General features: G+C 35.8%; 1 protein-coding gene across 21 annotated transcripts in view; it reads right to left on the bottom strand.

Moving 5' to 3' along the window:
- Positions 1–19,288, bottom strand: part of NBEA (neurobeachin) — a 644,629-nt gene that overhangs the window by 572,452 nt on the left and 52,889 nt on the right. For all 21 annotated transcript variants that reach the window (XR_014819172.1, XR_014819171.1, XM_021065197.2 and 18 more), the window contains exon 2: positions 342–573. Coding sequence is in view for 18 of the 21 variants with exons in the window: in XM_021065197.2 (XP_020920856.2) it covers positions 342–573 (232 nt within the window). In the remaining 3 variants the exon portion in view is untranslated. The remainder of the gene's footprint in view (positions 1–341; positions 574–19,288) is intronic.

Here is a 19,288-nt window from a genome sequence, read left to right as displayed (position 1 = left end):
TGTAATATTTATTGTAATATTTTAATTATGTAAATGTTTATGTTTTACATAGAAAGATACTGTTTATTTTTCAGGTAGTCTTCATAGCACTTATTTCACATTTTTGAGATTTTCTAAAACTTGGAAAAGCAAAATAGTAATTATGTTCATCTCATACAGATGTCATCTTCCATTCTTTGGGGTTTCCCTTAATATAAAAGAAAAATTTTCCATACATTTCTAGTTGTCTATTTTAAATCAGGGCATCTTCAACAAATCTATATTACCTAGAGAATATAAAAAAGAATTTTACGGATCTTTATAAACATTTAAATTATACTTCCTGTCAGATAATCCCATACCTGCTATCATGTCATCTACAGCACTCATTTTCAGCAATACTTGCTCAATTAGCCCAACTTCTGTGCTAGTCTGTAAATTCCGAACACTTTTTCGTAGGATGGCTGTAAACATGCTCCATATTTCTGCTTGACATGTGACATCACAGTGTTCCAAAAGCTCTGTCATGCATGTTATACTCTCGGCATCCTGGATAATAAAGTTCATCTCCAAGTCAAATTCTCCACCAACCAGCTGAAAGTAAACAGAAAAGAAAATCACTAGTGATACTGTGGGAGATTATACATAACAACAACAACAAAATAACATCAAACACTTAACAAGCAAAAAAGTACAGCTACTCTAAAAATGTCAAGCTTCCAAGTCTAAAGCTAATTTTGATAAAATTTCATTACAGGTAAGTGAAAGGTGCCTAAAGAATTAAAACTAACAAAAAGAGAGTTAATATTTTTTTTAAATGGGAAAAGGCATTTTAAAATCTAGAAGAATAGAGCTAGCTAATGGCTATGAGGTGGGATCCAGGACAAACGCCCTTAAAAAAAGAGTTTGGCAGTTTGATTAGGTCCCATTAGTTTATTTTTTATTTTTTTGGTGGGAATGTAAACTAATACAACCACTACGGAAAACAGTATGGAGGTACCTCAGAAAATTAAATACAGAACTACCACATGACCTAGCAATCCGACTCGGGCATATACCTGGACAAACCTTCCTTGAAAAAGATACATGCACCCGAATGTTCATCACAGCATTACTCACAATAGCCAAGACATGGAAACCCAAATGTCCATTGACAGATGAATGGATTAAGAAAGTGTGGTATACAATGGAATACTGCTCAGCCATAAAAAAGAACAAAATAATGCCATCTGCAGCAACATGGATGGAAACTAGAGACTCCCATAAGTGAAGTTAACTCAGAAAGAGAAAGACAAATATCATACAATATCACTTATATCTGGAATCTAATACACAGCCAAATAAACCTTTCCACAGAAAAGAAAACTCACGGACTTGGAGAATAGACTTTACCAAGGGGGATGGGGAGGGAGTGGATGGACTGGGAATCTGGGGTTAATAGATGCACACCATTGCATTTGGAATGGATAAGCAATGAGATCCTACTGTATAGCACTGGGAACTAGATCTAGTCACTTGTGATGGAGCAAGATGGAGGGTAATATGAGAAAAAGAATGTATATGTGTATGTGTGACAGGGTCACTTTGCTGTACAGTGGAAAAATGACAGAACACTGTAAACCAGCTAAAATGGAAAAAATAAAAATCATTTTAAAAATGAGTTTGGTTCTGAAAAGTGATAAATACTAGAAGATGGAGAATTCAATAAGGTATTAAAATTCATTTTCTTGTCTATTACTAGACTGACAAATAAAATGGATGTAACAGAAAAAGAACAACTGGGTCTAATCTCCACGTACAGAATATGAAGAAACATGAAACTGATATTAGCAAAATTACAGTAAATGTTGAAATGACAGAATTAATGTTAAAAAATGTTTAAAAGAGAAATAGCCAATATCTTACCATACTTTTAAAAAACATGTTAACTGGGAAACAAAGCTGATTTAATGGCAACATATTTGATCTGTGATATTATGTCAAGTGAGTCAAATGTATTACTGTCCCTCCCAAATACTGCTTTAAGTATAGTGATAGACTGGAACACATGGAACAAAAGATATAATACAGTAGTACTTTTTTTTTGGCGGGGGGGGGGCTATACCTGCGGCATATGGAGGTTCCAAGGCTAGGAGTCTAATCGGAGCTACAGCTGCTGGCCTATGCCACAGCTATAGCAATGCTAGATCTGAGCCGCATCTGCGACCTACCACAGCTCATAGCAATGATGGATCCTTAACCCACTGAGCGAGGCCAGGGATCGAACCTGCAACCTCATGGTTCCTAGTCGGATTCATTTCCGCTGAGCAATGACAGGAACTCAATATATGATACTCTTATTCTCTATTGATCAAATCACACATGAATTACTTTATTTAGTTATAAGTACCATCCTTAAAGAAGTACACACACACTTACCTTTATATATATATACACTCATATACATCTTTATATATATAATTATATTATTTATAATATATATATATCTAATACTAGGTATGTTCTATCTTATTCCCAAAAAAAGGTTGAAGTTGCCTTACAAATTACATAAAATATAAAGAAAGACGTAACTAGGGAGCATTCAAGAAAATGGAAGCAAAAGAAATTAAGATTAGAGACAGGTAGGGACTAGAGATTAGATTCAAGAAGTAGAATTAATTTTCCATCAATAAAAGGTATTCATTAATATGGATGAATGAATGAGCGACCACATGGTATGATATAAATAGGATAAATAACAGAATAATGATACCACCACCTAAATTTCACATGCCATTTAGAAGTATGCTAAGTATTTTACATATGTTAAATAATTTACTTCTCACAACAACTAATGACAAAGAAACTATTATTATCTTCATTTTAAAGGTAAGGAATCAGAGGCACAGAAACTTTAAGTAACTTGCAAAAAAAGGTCACAAAACTTGTAAGTAGGTAGAGGACCCAGGATCAACCCATTAAGTCTATCTATATACAAGTCTATACAAGCAATAAAATCTCATTAAAGAATATTTTAAAGTCTTCTAAAATCTAAGAATTTAAATCAAAATATTCTCAAATTTTAAAGCATTGTCATCTGTATATATATTTCCCTGTAATGGCTCCAAAGTTCAACTTTATTAGAAACCAGCCCAAATGTTAACTTCAGATCTTTTACTGACCTAAATACTCTGTCTGGTTAATGGTTGGTTTGACTTCTGTGGTGTGAAACAACTTCAACTTCTCCTACTATTTCTGGTTTATTAACAAAAATAAGCTATGAGAGTGATCAAAGACTAGCTCTGAATTCAGACTTGCTAGATTTCGATTTTAGCTGCACCACTCACTTGCTATGTGACCTTTAGTGTTGCTGTTTCTCTAAGTCTCAGTTACTTCAATTGCAATATAGGAATAAAATTTCCTATCTAGTAGGACTATTGTGAAGATTAAATAAAGTACTTGGGTTATAAGAACTCAGTAACAAAGTCAGGCATATAGTTAGCAATCGATTAAGGTTAGCCGCTCCATTCTCTTACCCCAAATTTAAGCTAAAAAAAATATAGTCATCTGATCATGTACATCTACAGTACCATGAAACAGCCAGCGGAAGCCTTATGTTTCCAGTAAATGCTAAGTTACTGTAGATTTTGCGCTCCCTTAGACAGTACTTGCAGACCTATCAAAGCCAAGTCAAGTATCATTTTCACCACGCCATGGTCTCACCTACTCATATCTATATGTCCAACTGATTTGGGTTAGTACTACGAAACTTCTACTCCCATAATCAGTAACTCAGAAGAGCTTCTCTAGAAGTGAACTATTCAGAGAAAAGAACAGATATGAAAAACAATGATATGGACACTTACTGACTGAACGAAAAGAAGTAGATAGCAAAATTTAAGTCTATGAGTCTCTGAATAAATGTATGTAAGAAATAGCGTACACTAAAATGTGAAAACACTGAAGAATTTTTTAGATTCATATCCTTGATGAATTGTAAATGCCTTTAGTAGAACCTGGCATACCCAAGAACCATTATCAAATGTGTAAATAACAGAGAATGGCTCAGTGGTAACAAAAAATAGTCTGTTTTTAAAGGAATTAACAATTAAAATGTGTAACTAACAATTGGGCTATTATAAGAAGCTCAAGGTTCCATTTTCATAGTTAAAAAAAAACAATGCCCCTTCTATACATCACTTAATTACAAAGGAGTACAGATATGGCTCCCTGATTACACTGCCTAAAGCAGTAAAAATATTATAGATGTTACAGAATGGGTCTATCTTTTTCAGATGGTCTTTCTAACCTGTATTATAATTTTTAATGCATTCATGTTAAGGAAGGTAACTGTTTATAAAACTATCACTCCAAGATTAGGGAAATATTTATTACTCACTTGTAACGAATGATTCAATATTTATCAACTGAAATATAGAGAAAAAGTAGAAACAATCATCCCTTACTGGCCTCACTCAGTAGGTTAAGGACCTGGCCTTGCCATGAGCTGTGGATGTACACAATTCTCTAACACTCCTATAAGGAAAACACATAATTGTCTTCACAGAAGTAATCTGAAGATGAGACTAAGCAACATAACCAAAGTCATACATAAGTAAGTGGCAGATCCAGGAATCTAATCTAGACTAGAAAATGCACCTAAACAACATGCTATGAAGTCGAGGGTATAAATCTTAAAAACAGAGACGAATGTGTCATCATAGCTCTATGAAGAAATCATGAAGCATATGTGGATAAAATGAGGAAAGATAGAATGATTTCTCCGTGTAAGAAATGAAGCATCCAGGAGCTCCCGTCGTGGCGCAGTGGTTAACGAATCCAACTAGGAACCATGAGGTTGCGGGTTCGGTCCCTGGCCTTGCTCAGTGGGTTAACGATCCGGCGTTGCCATGAGCTGTGGTGTAGGTTGCAGACACGGCTCGGATCCCAAGTTGCTGTGGCTCTGGCGTAGGCCGGTGGCTACAGCTCCGATTCAACCCCTAGCCTGGGAACCTCCATATGCTGCGGGAGTAGCCCAAGAAATAGCAACAACAACAACAAAAAGACAAAAGACAAAAAAAAAAAAAAAAAAAAAAAAGAAAAAAGAAAAAGAAATGAAGCATCCAGAAACAGTAAATCACAATTAAAAAAAAAAAAAAAAATTTAAAATTATTTAAAGAAGTTATTTCGGCCAAAAAGCCTACAATTTTGAAAGCTCAATTATAAGACAAATAACAGTAAAGAAGAAAATTTACAGGAAAACATTTTAATAACCAAAAAACATTTCTCTCAAAACTATGTGGGGTATTATCTCACACAGTCAAAATGGCCATCTTCAAAAAGTCTACAAATAAAAAATGCTGGAAAGGGTGTGGAAAAAAGGGAACCCACTGTACTGTTGGTAGGAGGTAAACGGTACAACCATTAAGGAGGACAGTATGGAGGTTCCTTAAGACACTAAATATAGAACTACCATACGATCCAGCAAGCCCAAACCTGGGAATATATCCAGAGAAAATCATAATTCAAAGAGATACATGCACCTCGATGTTCACTGCAGCACTATTTACAACTGCCAAGACATGAAGGCAACCCAGATGTCCAGTGACAAACGAATGGATAAATAATGTGTGGTACACATATACAATGGAATATTATTCATCCATAAAAAAGAATTAAATAATTCTATTTACAGTAACATGGATGGACCTAAAGATTATCATACTAAGTGAAGTAAGTCAAAGACAAGTATCATATGATATCACTTACATGTGGAATCTAATAAAAATGATACAAAAGAACTTACTCGTAAAACAGAAATAAACTCACAGATTTCAAAATCAATCTTATGGTTACCATAAGGTGAAAACGTTGCAGAGATGGAGGAATTGGGGGAGTAGGAATAATACATACACACTACTATATAGAATAGATGATTAGTAAGAACTTATTTTATAGCACAGGAAAATCTAATCAATAGTTTGTGACAATCTATATGGGGAAAGAATGGATATATTTATATGTACAACTGACTTTGATATTCACCTGAAACTAATACAACATTGTAGTCAACTATACCCCAATAATTTTTTTAAAGAAAATGACACAATAGGCTAAAAAGCTAAATAAAAAGAAAACCTAAAATCACTGTTACCACAGTAAAAATGAGATTTATACGTCAATTGAAATTTCTAAAAATATGAATGTGTAATGTGACATTATTTGCAGTTAAGGGTGTTCTTTTCCTGTAGGCCTATCTCCTTAAAATTCAAAAAAATATTGCCAATTCAAGAAAAGCGGTTCACAATGGTGCTTCCCACTCAAGAAGTGCTCAAATGTAAATAAAATAAATACCATAGCTGAACTTTTATTTATACAAAAGCATAAAAATTGCCGTAGAAGAATTTGGAATATAAAGTGCTGACCTTGAAGTATATGATCTTCTGAAAATACTAAGGTTTATAATTAATAGCAATTTAAGTATCTTTCATTTATTTTTAAGAATAGAGGTTTAGGAGTTCCTGTAGTGGCTCAGCAGAAACGAATCTAACTAGTATCCATGAGGATGCAGGTTCGATCTCTGGCCTCGGTCAGTGGGTTAAGGATCTGGTGTTGCCTTGAGCTGTGGTGTGGGTCACAGACATGGCTCAGATTTGGCGTTGCTGTGGCTGTGGCCAGCAGCTACAGCTCCAATTAGACCCCTAGCCTGGGAACCTCCATATGCTGCTATAGGTACCACCCTAAAAAAAAAAAAAAAAGATGTTTAAATATCTTTATTTTATTTATTTATTTATTTTCTGTCTTTTTTTTTTTTGCCTTTGCTAGGGCCGCTCCTGTGGCATATAGAGGTTCCCAGGCTAGGGGTCGAATCAGAGCTGTAGCCACCGGCCTATACCACAGCCATAGCAACTTAGGATCCAAGCCGCATCTGTGACCTACACCACAGCTCACGGCAACGCTGGATCTTTAACCCACTGAGCAAGGCCAGGGACCGAACCCGCAACCTCATGGTTCCTAGTTGGATTTGGATTCGCTAACCACTGCGCCACGACGGGAACTCCTAAATATCCTTATTTTGAGGTCTGAGATTATTAGGATCATATGGGATAATTCAGTGAACATTATTTAGATCAAACTGGAGAATTATTAACTAGTTGGATTTCTTTGCAAATCACTATAAAACTCTCTGGATAAACTCTAAATGAGATAACATTACTTATCGATTCCCAATTCAGCATCCTATATTCTGCTTCCTCTATTTCCCATTCCCTAGATACTGTCATAAAGAACATTTCTGCAATGCCATTTCTTACTTCAGTTAAAACTCTTCATCATAATGTTACTCCCTATGCATGACATAGGGTTCTCTCCTAACCCCGAAGTTTAACTTAATTAAACTTCCAAATATCAGAGTCCTGTTGTGCCACAGCAGAAACAAATCTGACTAGTATCCATGAGGATGTAGGTTCAATCCCTGCCCTTGCTCAGTGGGTCGGGGATCTAACACTGCCATGAGCTGTGATGTAGGTCACAGACATGGCTTGATCCCGTGCTGCTGCAGCTGTAGCTCTGATTCAACCCTAGTCTGGGAACTTCCATGTGCTGTGGGTGTGGCCCTAAAACAAACAAACAAACAAAAAACCCTCCCAAATATCAGTTTAGACAACACATAATCCAAAAGTCTTCCCAGCAACCACAAAGACTGCCTTTCTCTGAACTCTCATTACAATTAATTCATCCACACCACAGCAATCATTTCAGAGTATCACAGATTTCTTTATATCCCCACTTTATAATAACCTTCATAAGGGTGAGAATCATTTCTACATAACCATCAACTATATCTGTATCACTAGCACACTGCCAACCCATGCAAATCATTCAGTATTTAGCATGGAGTGGGAAGATGGCAGGATAAGAGAACAGAAGGAAGAGAAGCAGCCTGGCAAAAAAAGCTGCTCTAATTCATGGTCAATTGTCAGGCTGTAAGGCAGACTTTCTATGATATTCTACTTTTTTCTTTCAGCAATGAATTGCTCTTCTTTTTCTTAAGATTTTTTATTTTTTCTATTATAGTTGACTTACAATGTTATGTCAACTTCTGTGGTACAGCAAAGTGGTCCAGTCATATATATATATATATATATATATATATATACACACACACATTATTTTTCTCACATTATTCTCCATCATGTTCCATCACAAGTGACTAGATATATAGTTCCCTGTGCTACACAGCGGGATCTCATTGTTTATCCACTCCAAATGCAATAGTTTACATCTCTTAATACCAAACAATTTTTTAAAGTTCCAGAGATGATCACAAAGCCAAAGAAAATGTTTTTTTCATTCCTGTTTATACCCCTCAGTTGCCTTACTTTTTCTTCTCTTACAACTTGGAAAATATGTAAGGTTTCATGGGTAAAACTTGGGAGTATTATTTCTAAGTAAGAGACTAAGTACACTACACACAATTTTTAATTATTAAAATCAGGCTTAAACGTATTTCCACTTTCAGTTTCTAACTATTTTCAAGTGAAATCAGTTTACAGTATCTTCCTTTGTAAAAGGATGTTGGTCCCCATGCTGTAGAGAGGAAAAAAAAAAAAAGAATGTTGGGGGTAACACCACCAAAAAACAGCAGAATGGACAAATACGTCCTCCCAAAAAAATTAATGACCTGACAAAAACTGGCAGAATCAGCTTCTGAAGAATTCTAGAAATAAGTCAAAAACGTGTAATAACCAGGGGAAGATTTAGTGAAAAAGAAGCTACTGTTCTGTGGTGAAAATTACTGTCCCACCTTCAGTCCCTATGGCCCTGACTGGCAAAGAGTCACAATGACTCTAGCCTGCACTGGTGGTGAGAGTTGCTAGTGCAAAGGGAGCACTAGGGACCTTACTCATAAAGAATTGTGGTTGTGGGTCTGAATCTGTCTGGCAGCTGCCTCAAGGATAGACACTAAGAATTCCCTTTGCTTTACTGAACTCAGAGCATCCCCAAAGTGAGGTCATTTTTGCCGATTTTAAAGGTCCACATATTAGCTGCAGCAGACTGGAGCAAGAGGACATTTGCGGCAGATCTGGAAGCCTAGGAAGCAAGATGTGGCCTAAGTAGATAAGTATGGGTATAAGGTCTTTCAAAAGCTCTCACATATTGGATAATCCAGAAAGCCACATGCATGCCCAGGGTAGGTTGCACGTTCAGAAAAGACCTAAAAAGAACCTATGCTTTCGTTTGCAGCTGGCCTTTAGGCTCTGCACAAGTAGGAAAGAAAAGTTAAGACAGAGTTGTAAACAGCCTGACTAAGCATTGTAGAAGTGCTGCAGCACAGAGCAAAAGATGGAGAGTATATTTTTTTCTCTTTTTTCCCTTTTTTTTTCTTTCCTTAGCTCCAGGCATTTAAAGTAATTCTGTCAAAGCATCAGCTGACCATCAAGCTAACAGAGCAAAGGCCTCAATGGTCAAAAGAGGCAGAAAGTACAGATCTTAAGAATACAGTTTAGAAAAGTTACTAAGCAAACAGCAACAACAACACACATTAGCACCTACAAACACACAGGAGTGGGGAAAAAAACAATCAGGTTTCCACATTACCATATTCAAAATATCTAATTTTCAACAAAAATTATGAGACACACAAAGAAACAAGAAAGGATGGCACATCAAAAGAAAAAATTAATTTAGTGGTCAAAATTTGATAACTACATTTGTTTTATCTCCTTCCTCTATTCTGTCTTCTGTTCTGTTTTCTGTTAGTATACAGATGTTCTCCACTGTTAGACAATCAAATTATTTTTTGAAGCAGATATAATCTAAATTATAAAGCTCTTGAATTACTAATTTCTAAAGAATAGATCTTCAATATAAAGTTCTAGCTGTATGTAATTTTACAAAGAAATGAAAGAGTGAAAATATGATAATTAAGAACCACCATTTTGTGAACATGTGTTATATGTGGACTAATTTGCGACATATAGCCTGGTTTAATTCTCATAACTTTTTCAGGAAAGTATCTCAAACAAGGAAATTGAGGTTAGTACAAGTTAAGCAACTTGCCCAAGGTCCCTACACTGGTGTCAGCATCAGAATTTGTCTTGTCCTGTCAATGTCATAAAGCATTAAGAAGTATAGCATTACAAGAAAGACCACCCCAAGACATAAATATGTACCTCCACCAGTCACCTAACCTTCAAGAACTGCTCTTAAACCATGCATAATAAATGACTTTTAGATAAGTGTTTAATAAATAACAAAAAGATGCTTTACAATTTGGATATGAACATAATGAAAGTCAATGATCCTGAACCCAGCCAACAAACCAAGACAAGAAAAATAAAAAATTACTTGTTTGCCTACTTCTTTTGCACTAGTCCTCTCTACAGATAATTTATATTGACAATGGTTCTGTGGTACAGAAATAACTATACCCCAGAGTATAACAAATGCTGCTACAAATACCGTCCATAAAAACTCCAGGGAAAAGAGGAGAAAACAAAGGGAATGACTATCATACATTGTTTTCTTTAAAATATATTTTAAACATGCAATTTATCCAAACCCATATAACCGCTTTTATAATTACATTACTTGACTATAACAAACATGAGAAATATCCCAGGCTACTAGGAGCCAACTGACATTTGAAGAAAAAGTAAATGTGTTAATTGACAAACAACTACATGCTTTAAATTCTAACTTCAGGCTAACACTGAAAACCCTAATCTATTTCATAAATAAAAACAAAATAAAGACCTTTGCAGACAAACAAAAGACGAAAGAATCTGTTACCTGCAGACTTTTTTTTTTTTTTTGGTCTTTTTGAAAACAGCCACACCCGCGGCTTAGGGAGGTTCCCTGGTATTGGAGCTATGGCCGCCAGCCGACCCACAGCCACATCCACATAGGATTCTAGCTGCATCTGCAACCTACACCACAGTGCACAGCAACACCAGATCCTTAACCCACTGAGTAAGACCAGGGATCGAACCCACACCCTCATGGATACTAGTCAGTTCATTAACGACTGAGCCATGACAGGAACTCCCTGCCTGTGGACTTTTAAATTAACTTCTTCTGGCAGAAGGAAAATGATACCAGATGGCAATCTGAAATGACACAAAAAAATTGAACAGTGCCAAAACTGTTAAGTCTGGTGTTAAATAAAAAAGACCTTTTTTTTCTCATTTAAAAAATTCTTTAACAGATAACTCTCTAGGAGCTCTAAGATAACTCTGTGGCTCAGTGGTAATGACCTCGACTAGTATCCATAATGATGCAAGTTTGATCCCTGGCCTTGTTCAGTGAGCTAAGGACCCAAAGTTTCAGTGAGCTGCAGTGTAGGCTGCAGACACGGCTCAGATACCACATTGCCATAGCTGTAGTGTAGGCCGGCAGCTGCAGCTCTGATTCAACCCCTGGCCTGGGAACTTCCATATGCCACAGGAATAGCCCTAAAAAGATAGGGAGAAAAAAAAAAGATAACTCTCTAAAGCTAAAATAACAATACATTAAGGGATTTATAAAAAACATAAATGTAAAAATAATGATAGCAAGACCACAAAGGATAGGAAAGGAGAAATATAAGTATAGTTTTTAAATTTTTCTACCCTATACCTGACGTAGTGTATTATTTAAAGTAGAGAGCAAGAAGTTAATGACAAATATTGTAAACTCTAGAGAAAACCCTACAAATACTACAGACCTTAACAGACATCTTGCTATGTCTGCTAAGCACATGAATAAGCACATGAGAAGATGCTCCACATTCTATGTCACCAGGGCAATGGAAATCAAAACAACCATGATACACCGCCACAAATCTATTGGAATGGCCAAAATCTAGAACACTACTAACAGGAAATGCTGGTGAGGATATGGAGGAACAGGAAATCTCATCCTTTCCTGGTAGGAATGCAAAACGGTAGAGCCACTTTGGAAGACAGTTTGGTGGCTTATTAGAAAACTAAACACACTCTTATCATATGATCCAGCAACTGTGCTCCTTAGTATTTACTCAAAGAAATGGAAAATTTATGTCCACACAAAAATCTGCATACAGATGTTTACAGAAGCTTTTCATAATTGCCAATAGAAAACAACCAAGAGGAGTTCCCATTGTGGTGCAGCAGAAACAAATCTGACCAGGAACCATGAGGTTGCGGGTTCGATTCCTGGCCTCGATCAGTGGGTTAAGGATCCAGCATTGCCGTGAGCTGTGGTGTAGGTCACAGATGAGGCTCAGATCCCGAGATGCTGTGTCTGTGGCAAAGCCCAGCAGCTGTAGCTCTGATTCCACCCCTAGCCTGGGAACTTCCATATGCCGCAGGTGCAGCCCTAAAAAGACAAAAGACAAAAAAATTAAAAATAAAAATCCAGCAACATGTTAAAAAAATCATAACCAAGGAGTTCCCATCGTGGCTCAGTGGTTAACGAATCCGACTAGGAACCATGAGGTTGGGGTTCGATCCCTGACCTTGCTCAGTGGGTTAAGGATCCTGCGTTGCCGTGAGCTGTGGTGTAGGTTGCAGACATGGCTCGGATCCTGCGTTGCTGTGGCTCTGGCGTAGGCCGGCGGCTACAGCTCCGATTCAACCCCTAGCCTGGGAACCTCCACATGCCTCAAGAGTAGCCCTAGAAATAGCAAAAAGACAAAAAAAAAAAAAAAAAAAAAAAAAATAACCAAGCTTATTTTATCCTAAGAATGAAGGCTTAGTTTACCTATCAAAAAAGAAACACTGTAACTCACTATATTAACTGTCAAAAGAACAAGTCACCTTGTCATCTCAAAAGACACAGAAATCATTTGACAAAATTCAAAATGATTCATTATTAAAAACTTTCAGTAAGTTAGGAATATAAAGGAACTTTACCTCAAACTCAAAAAAGGCAACTGTGAAAAACCTGCAGCTAACATCATGCTTAATGGTGAATGACTACATGCTTTATAGGAATAAAGCAAGGATGTCCTCCCCAATCACTTTCATTCAGTATTATACTAGATACCCAAGGTAATGCAAAATGCCAAGAAAAATAAATAAATAAGAGGCATATAGATTGGAAAGGCATACTAAACTTAAAAATCTCATAATTATCTACATAGAAAAATCTAAGAAATTTACTTAAAATCTGTAAAATTAATAAAGATTTTACTAAAGTCTCGGGATTGAAGATCAATGCACAAAAATATTTATATTTCTTTATATTTGCAGGGTAATAAGAACAATAAATTAAATCCAAAAAGAATATTTAAATAGCATAAAACATGAAATACCTAGAAAGAAATTAATTTAAATATTGGTTAGGTCAGTATACTTCATAAAACAGTGCTAAGATCTATGTCAAAAAAGAGAAAACTAAAACCTAAGCAAATGTAGAAACACATCGCATGACATTCCATTCCAATTTTTACATAATCCAAGTCAAAACCATAGCTGTCTTTTTTTACTTATTTATTTATTTTTGGTCTTTTTAGGGCCGTACCTGTGGCATACAGACAATCCCAGGCTAGGGGTCAAATTGGAGCTGTAGCCACTGGCCTACGCCACAGCCAAAGCAACATGGGATCCGAGTCACCTCTGTGACCTACACCAAATCTCACGGCAAAGATCCTTAACCCACTGAACAAAAGATGCTAGGGATCGAACCTGCATCCTCATAGATACTAGAGTCAGACTCATTTCAGCTGAGCACGACAGGAACTCCCACGGCAGACTTTTTGTTAGAAATTCACAAGTTGAGTTTAGAATGTATATAGAAATTAAGGGGGCCTATAATAACCAGAACAAATCCAAAGATTAGAGAAAATCTGAGAGGTCCTATCAATTTTATGACTTACCACAAAGACACATAAATCAAGACAATGTGGTATTGCTGTAAGAGTAAACATTTGCGTTAACAGAACATAACAAGAAGTCGAGAAACAGGCCCACATGAATCCAAAAAAAAAACAAATCAGTCGATGATTAGTTGACTGCAAACACAGGTGTCAAAGATAAATGCATGACTAAAGATCAATATTTTGAAATAATGAGGAGCAACTGGATATTCATATGCCAATAAATGAACTCTGACTCTTACTTTACACCATTCACAAATAAAGGAATTAAGATTTATAAAACATATAGGAAAATACCTTTTAGTCTGCATTAGGCAGGTATTTTTGAACAGGCAACAAAAGGAAAAACTACATAAGAAAACAGAGACAATGTGAACTTCCATAAAATTAATACACTATTTAGAGAAGAAGAAGATAAACCATAGCCTGAGAAGATATATTTAGAAATCATGTATCTGATGGAGTTCCTACTGTGGCTCAGCGGAAACGAATCTGACTAGTATCCATGAGGATTCAGGTTCGACCTCTGGCCTTGCGCAGTTGGTTAAGGATTCAGCATTGACTAATATTTTATAGCTCTCAGAATACAAGTAGTTCACCTCCTTGGTCAGGTTTATTCCAAGGTATTTAACTTTTTTCAGGTGCAAATTTAAAAGGCATGGTATTTTAGATTCCTTTTCTAATATTTCATTGTTAGTATACAGAAATGCAACCAATTTTTGAATGTTAATCTTGTATCCTGCTACTTTGCTGAATTTGTTGATCAGTTCGAGTAGTTTCTGTGTGGAGTCCATAGGGTTTTCTATATAGAGTATCATGTCATCTGCATACAGTGACATTACCTCTTCTCTTTGTTTGTCTGATTGCAAGGGCTAGAACTTCCAATATTACATAGAATAAAAGTAGCGACACTGGACATCCATGTCTTGCTCCAGATTTTAGAGGGAAAGCTTTCAGCTTTTCTCCATTGAGTATTATATTTGCTGTGGGCTTGTCATAAATGGCTTTTTTTTTTTTTGTAGCATAAAATTATTTATTTTTTGAATGATTTTTATTTTTTCCATCATAGCTGGTTTACAGTGTTCTGTCAATTTTCTACTATACAGCAAGGTGACCCAGTCATACATACATATATACATTCTTTTTCTCATATTATCTTGGTCCATCATAAATGACTAGATACAGTTCCCATTGCTACATAGCAGGATCTCATTGCTTATCCATTCCAAAGGCAATAGTTTGCATCTATTAACCCCAAATTCCCAGTCCATCCCACTCCCTACCCCTTCCCCTTGGCAACCACAAATATATTCCCCAAGTCGGTGATTTTCTTTTCTGAAGAAAGGTTCATTTGTGCTGGATATTAGATTCCAGATATAACTGATATCATATGGTATTTTTCTCTTTCTGACTTACTTCACTTAGGATGAGAGTCTCTAGTTCCATCCATGTTGCTGCAAATGGCATTATTTTGTTCTTTTTTATGGCTGAGTAGTATTCCATTGTGTATATATACCACACCTTCTTAATCCATTCATCTGTCGATGGACATCGAAGTTGTTTTCATGTCTTGGCTATTGTGAATAGTGCTGCAATGAACATATGGGTGCATGTGTCTTTTTCAAGGAAAGTTATGTCTGGATATATGCCCTAGAGTGGGATTCCTGGGTCATATGGTAGTTCTGTATTTAGTTTTCTAAGGCACCTCCATACTGTTTTCCATAATTGTGGTACCAATTTACATTCCCACCAACAGTGTAGGAGGGTTCCCTTTTTTCCACACCCTCTCCAGTATTTGTTATTTGTGGACTTATTAATGATGACCATTCTGCCTGGTGTAAGGGGGTACCTCATAGTAGTTTTGATTTGCATTTCTGTAATAATCAGTGATCATGAATATTTTTTCATGCGCTTGGTGACCATCTGTGTATCTTCTTCGAAGAAATGCCTATTCAGGTCTTTTGCCCATTTTTCCATTGGGTGGCTGGCTTTTCTGCTGTTGAGTTGTATAAGTTGTTTGTATATTTTAGCCCTTGTCAGTCGCATCATTTGAAAGTATTTTCTCCCATTCTATAAATTGTCTTTTCATTTTGTTTACGGTTTTCTTTGCTATGCAAAAAGCTTGTCAGTTTGATTAGGTCCCAATGGTTTATTTTTGCCTTTATTTCTGTTGCCTTGGGAGACTGACCTGAGGAAACATTTGTAAGGTTGATGTCAGAGCATGTTTTGCCTATGTTCTCTTCTAGGAGTTTGATGCTGTCTTAAGTTTGTCTTTAGGCCATAAATGGCTTTTATTATGTTAAGGTACATTCCTTCTATACACATTCTGGTAAGATTTTTTATCATGAATGGATGTTGGACTTTGTCAAATGCTTTTTCTGCATTTATTGAGATGATCATGTGGTTTTTGACTTTACTTTTGTTAATGTGGTGTATGATGTTGACTGATTCGCATATGTTGAATCATCCTTGTGAACCTGGAATGAATCCCACTTGGTCATGGTGTATGATCTTTTTTATATGTTGCTGGATTTGGTTGGCTAAAATTTTGTGGAGAATTTTTGCATCTATATTCATCAAAGATATTGGCCTATGATTTTCTTTTTTGGCAGTATCAGTCTGGTTTTGGCATTAGGGTGATGGTGGCTTCATAGAATGTCTTTGGGAGTGTCCTTCTTCTTCAACCTTTTGGAAAAGTTTAAGAAAGATGGGTATAAGTTCTTCTTTGTATGTTTGGTATAATTCACCTGTGAAGTCATCTGGTCCTGTACTTTTGCTTGTAGGGAATGTTTTTATTACATATTCAATCGGGCCTTATTCATACACATACGGAAAATTTTTAAATTTAGAATTTAAATTTTAAAGTATTTTTGCAATTATAATTATTCTCAATCTTTATAATGTTGTTATTAAGGTTTATTTTCTCACGAATTTTGTTTTCTCAGGTCATATGACTTGAACTAAATAACATTCATTAGTATATCATTTTAAGTGACATAAATCATATAAAGTAATATGCTTTAGCTCCAATAAAAGAAAACTAAAAACTAATATTGAAAAAGAATGAAAAGTAATTATAAACATTGTTTGCTTTTGGTATTTATTTTTTAAAAATTCCTAAGATCAAATAAAGAAACCAACATATACACAGTTGGAACCATATTAAAAAAATAAACACCTACTTTTTTTTTTTTTTTTTTTTTTTGGACTGTGCCCACGGCTTATGAAAGCTCCTGGGCCAGGGATTGAATCTGTGCCCCGGCAGTGACCAGGACCACTGCAGTGATAATACCAGATCCTTAACATGTTGTGCTGCAAGAGAACTCCAGCATCTAAGTTTTTTAAGTACATTTTTTGCACATGAGTTCAATAAAATCAATTTGTGTTAGAAAAATAACATGTGACTAAAAAGGAGTAGGAAGGAATCAATTTTATTTTTTTTTCATTATCACTTTGTTTTACATGTTTACATTCTGTTAGAATTCATATATTTTTAAAACTCACTAATTACAGGCATTCCCTTGTGACACAGCTGGCTAAGGACCCAGAGGTGTCACTGCAGGGGCTGGCACAGGTTTGCTCCCTGGCCTGGGAACCCATATGCCGTGGATGCAGCCAAAAAAAATAAAATAAAGCTTCTTGCAAAAAAACAAAATTACTAATTACATGTACTACTAGGTTCATTTTATAAGAACAAAACAAAATAACAGTCACTAATGTGCATTATTTCAAGTCATGGGTTACTGGTAATCAGCTGCTACCTAGAATACTCTAAAACAATCTTCTTGAATTTTTTAAGGTTTCACATGCCACACCTCTTTCTCTTGTCTTTTTTTTTTTTTTTTTTTTTTTTGTCTTTGCTAGGGCAGCACATGCGGAGGACATATGGAGGTTCCCAGGCTAGGGGTTTAATCAGAGCTGTAGCTACCGGCCTACGCCAGAGCCACAGCAAAGCAGGATCAGAGCCATGTATGCAACCTACACCACAGCTCATCCTTAACCCACTGAGCAAGGCCAGGGAATGAACCCGCAACCTCATGGTTCCTAGTTGGATTTGTTAACCACCGAGCCACGACAAGAACTTCCCTGCCTTGCCTTTCTTTGTAAGTTCCTCCCCATGGAAATAACACAGAATCTATAAAATGGATGAAAATTAAAACAATGTAAGAAAAATAAAATTTTAACTAAACCCAAGAGTTGACTTTTTGCTACAACAGAATTGACATGTATGACATGATACACATAGCTCGAAAACTTCAACTTATTGGAAAAAGACTACCATCCATTCTGCAACACAGTATGAATTAAAAATAAAGACTATTTCCCTAAAATAAAAATAATCAATTACCCTCTTAGTTCAGTCATAAACACTTGATGCCTTCACATTCCCTTACCTACTCTTCTGCTTTTTTCATGAACACCCTGATATTTCTTCCTTACTCATCTCTAAGACTCAAACCTATTTCATTTTTCCTACCTACCACATCAAGCAATTTCCAAGTCATGTTTTTGCCTCCTCACAGTATCTTTCGACCTCAATTCACCACTAAAGACCAGTGCTAATTTCATCTTCCTTCAACAGCACTTATGACATAATACTGTTTCTCAACTACCTTTTTACTAAATGAAATTTTATTTAATATTTGAATATCTAAATTATCCTAGTTATCTGAATTTATTAACTGAAATCCCTGTCACAGAAGTATTGATCAGGCCCAAACAGGTAAAATGGAAGTGAGCTAGACCCCTGTTTTAACATCAAAGTGCTGCTAAAACTTAGGGGCAGAAGTACATGCATTTAGTGTGCTGGGTACATCAGAGTGTTTCTCCTCTGAGCCTCAGTTACCACATCTTTACACAGAAAGAAGTAGGCCAGAATTACATGATCTCTAAGAACTTCTGGTTCTAGCAAACCACAACCTCTGCGTATACAACACAACTGTGATGTACACAACAGCTGTGGCATGATACAGCAAGGAACATTTTTTAAATTTAAATACCGAAAAGGGGTGAAATCATTTTTAAAAGACTGAAAGTTGAGGGACTGAAAAATTGCAAAGATTGACTGATGAGGTAAAAGCAAAAGAGATCAAAACTTCACTGATTCAAAATTTCTGTTTGAGAGAAATAAAAAATATGTGACTGGAACAATAAAACCTTACCCTTTGATTCCTACGATTCACATAAACTGAATAAGATTGAAAAGAAGTTTTTGGCAATAACAACCAGAACAGGAATGTGACTTTTCAAAGGACTGTTTATATCCTAATGAGAAAGCATTCCTATTTTAAAAGGCTTTCATTAGCCAGCAACAAAAAGATAAAAATAAATGAACTGAACTTTTAACTAAAGATGTTGGGAATTTTTTTTTTAATGCAAGTCAATAAATTATGAGGAAAGAAATTATAAATGTTAAAGTAGAATATCATGGGTTAGAAAAGAGAAAAATCATAGAGCCGGTAAATAAATCCTTAATGTGAATCATAGGAG

The sequence above is a fragment of the Sus scrofa genome, chromosome 11 (assembly GCF_054392235.1).
Source record: "Sus scrofa isolate SSC_HxYL_T2T_F1_AM1 chromosome 11, Sscrofa_HxYL_maternal_Yorkshire_Landrace_v2.0, whole genome shotgun sequence".
In the NCBI taxonomy this organism is placed as follows: domain Eukaryota; kingdom Metazoa; phylum Chordata; class Mammalia; order Artiodactyla; family Suidae; genus Sus; species Sus scrofa.
This window is presented reverse-complemented; position numbering and strand designations above follow the sequence as displayed.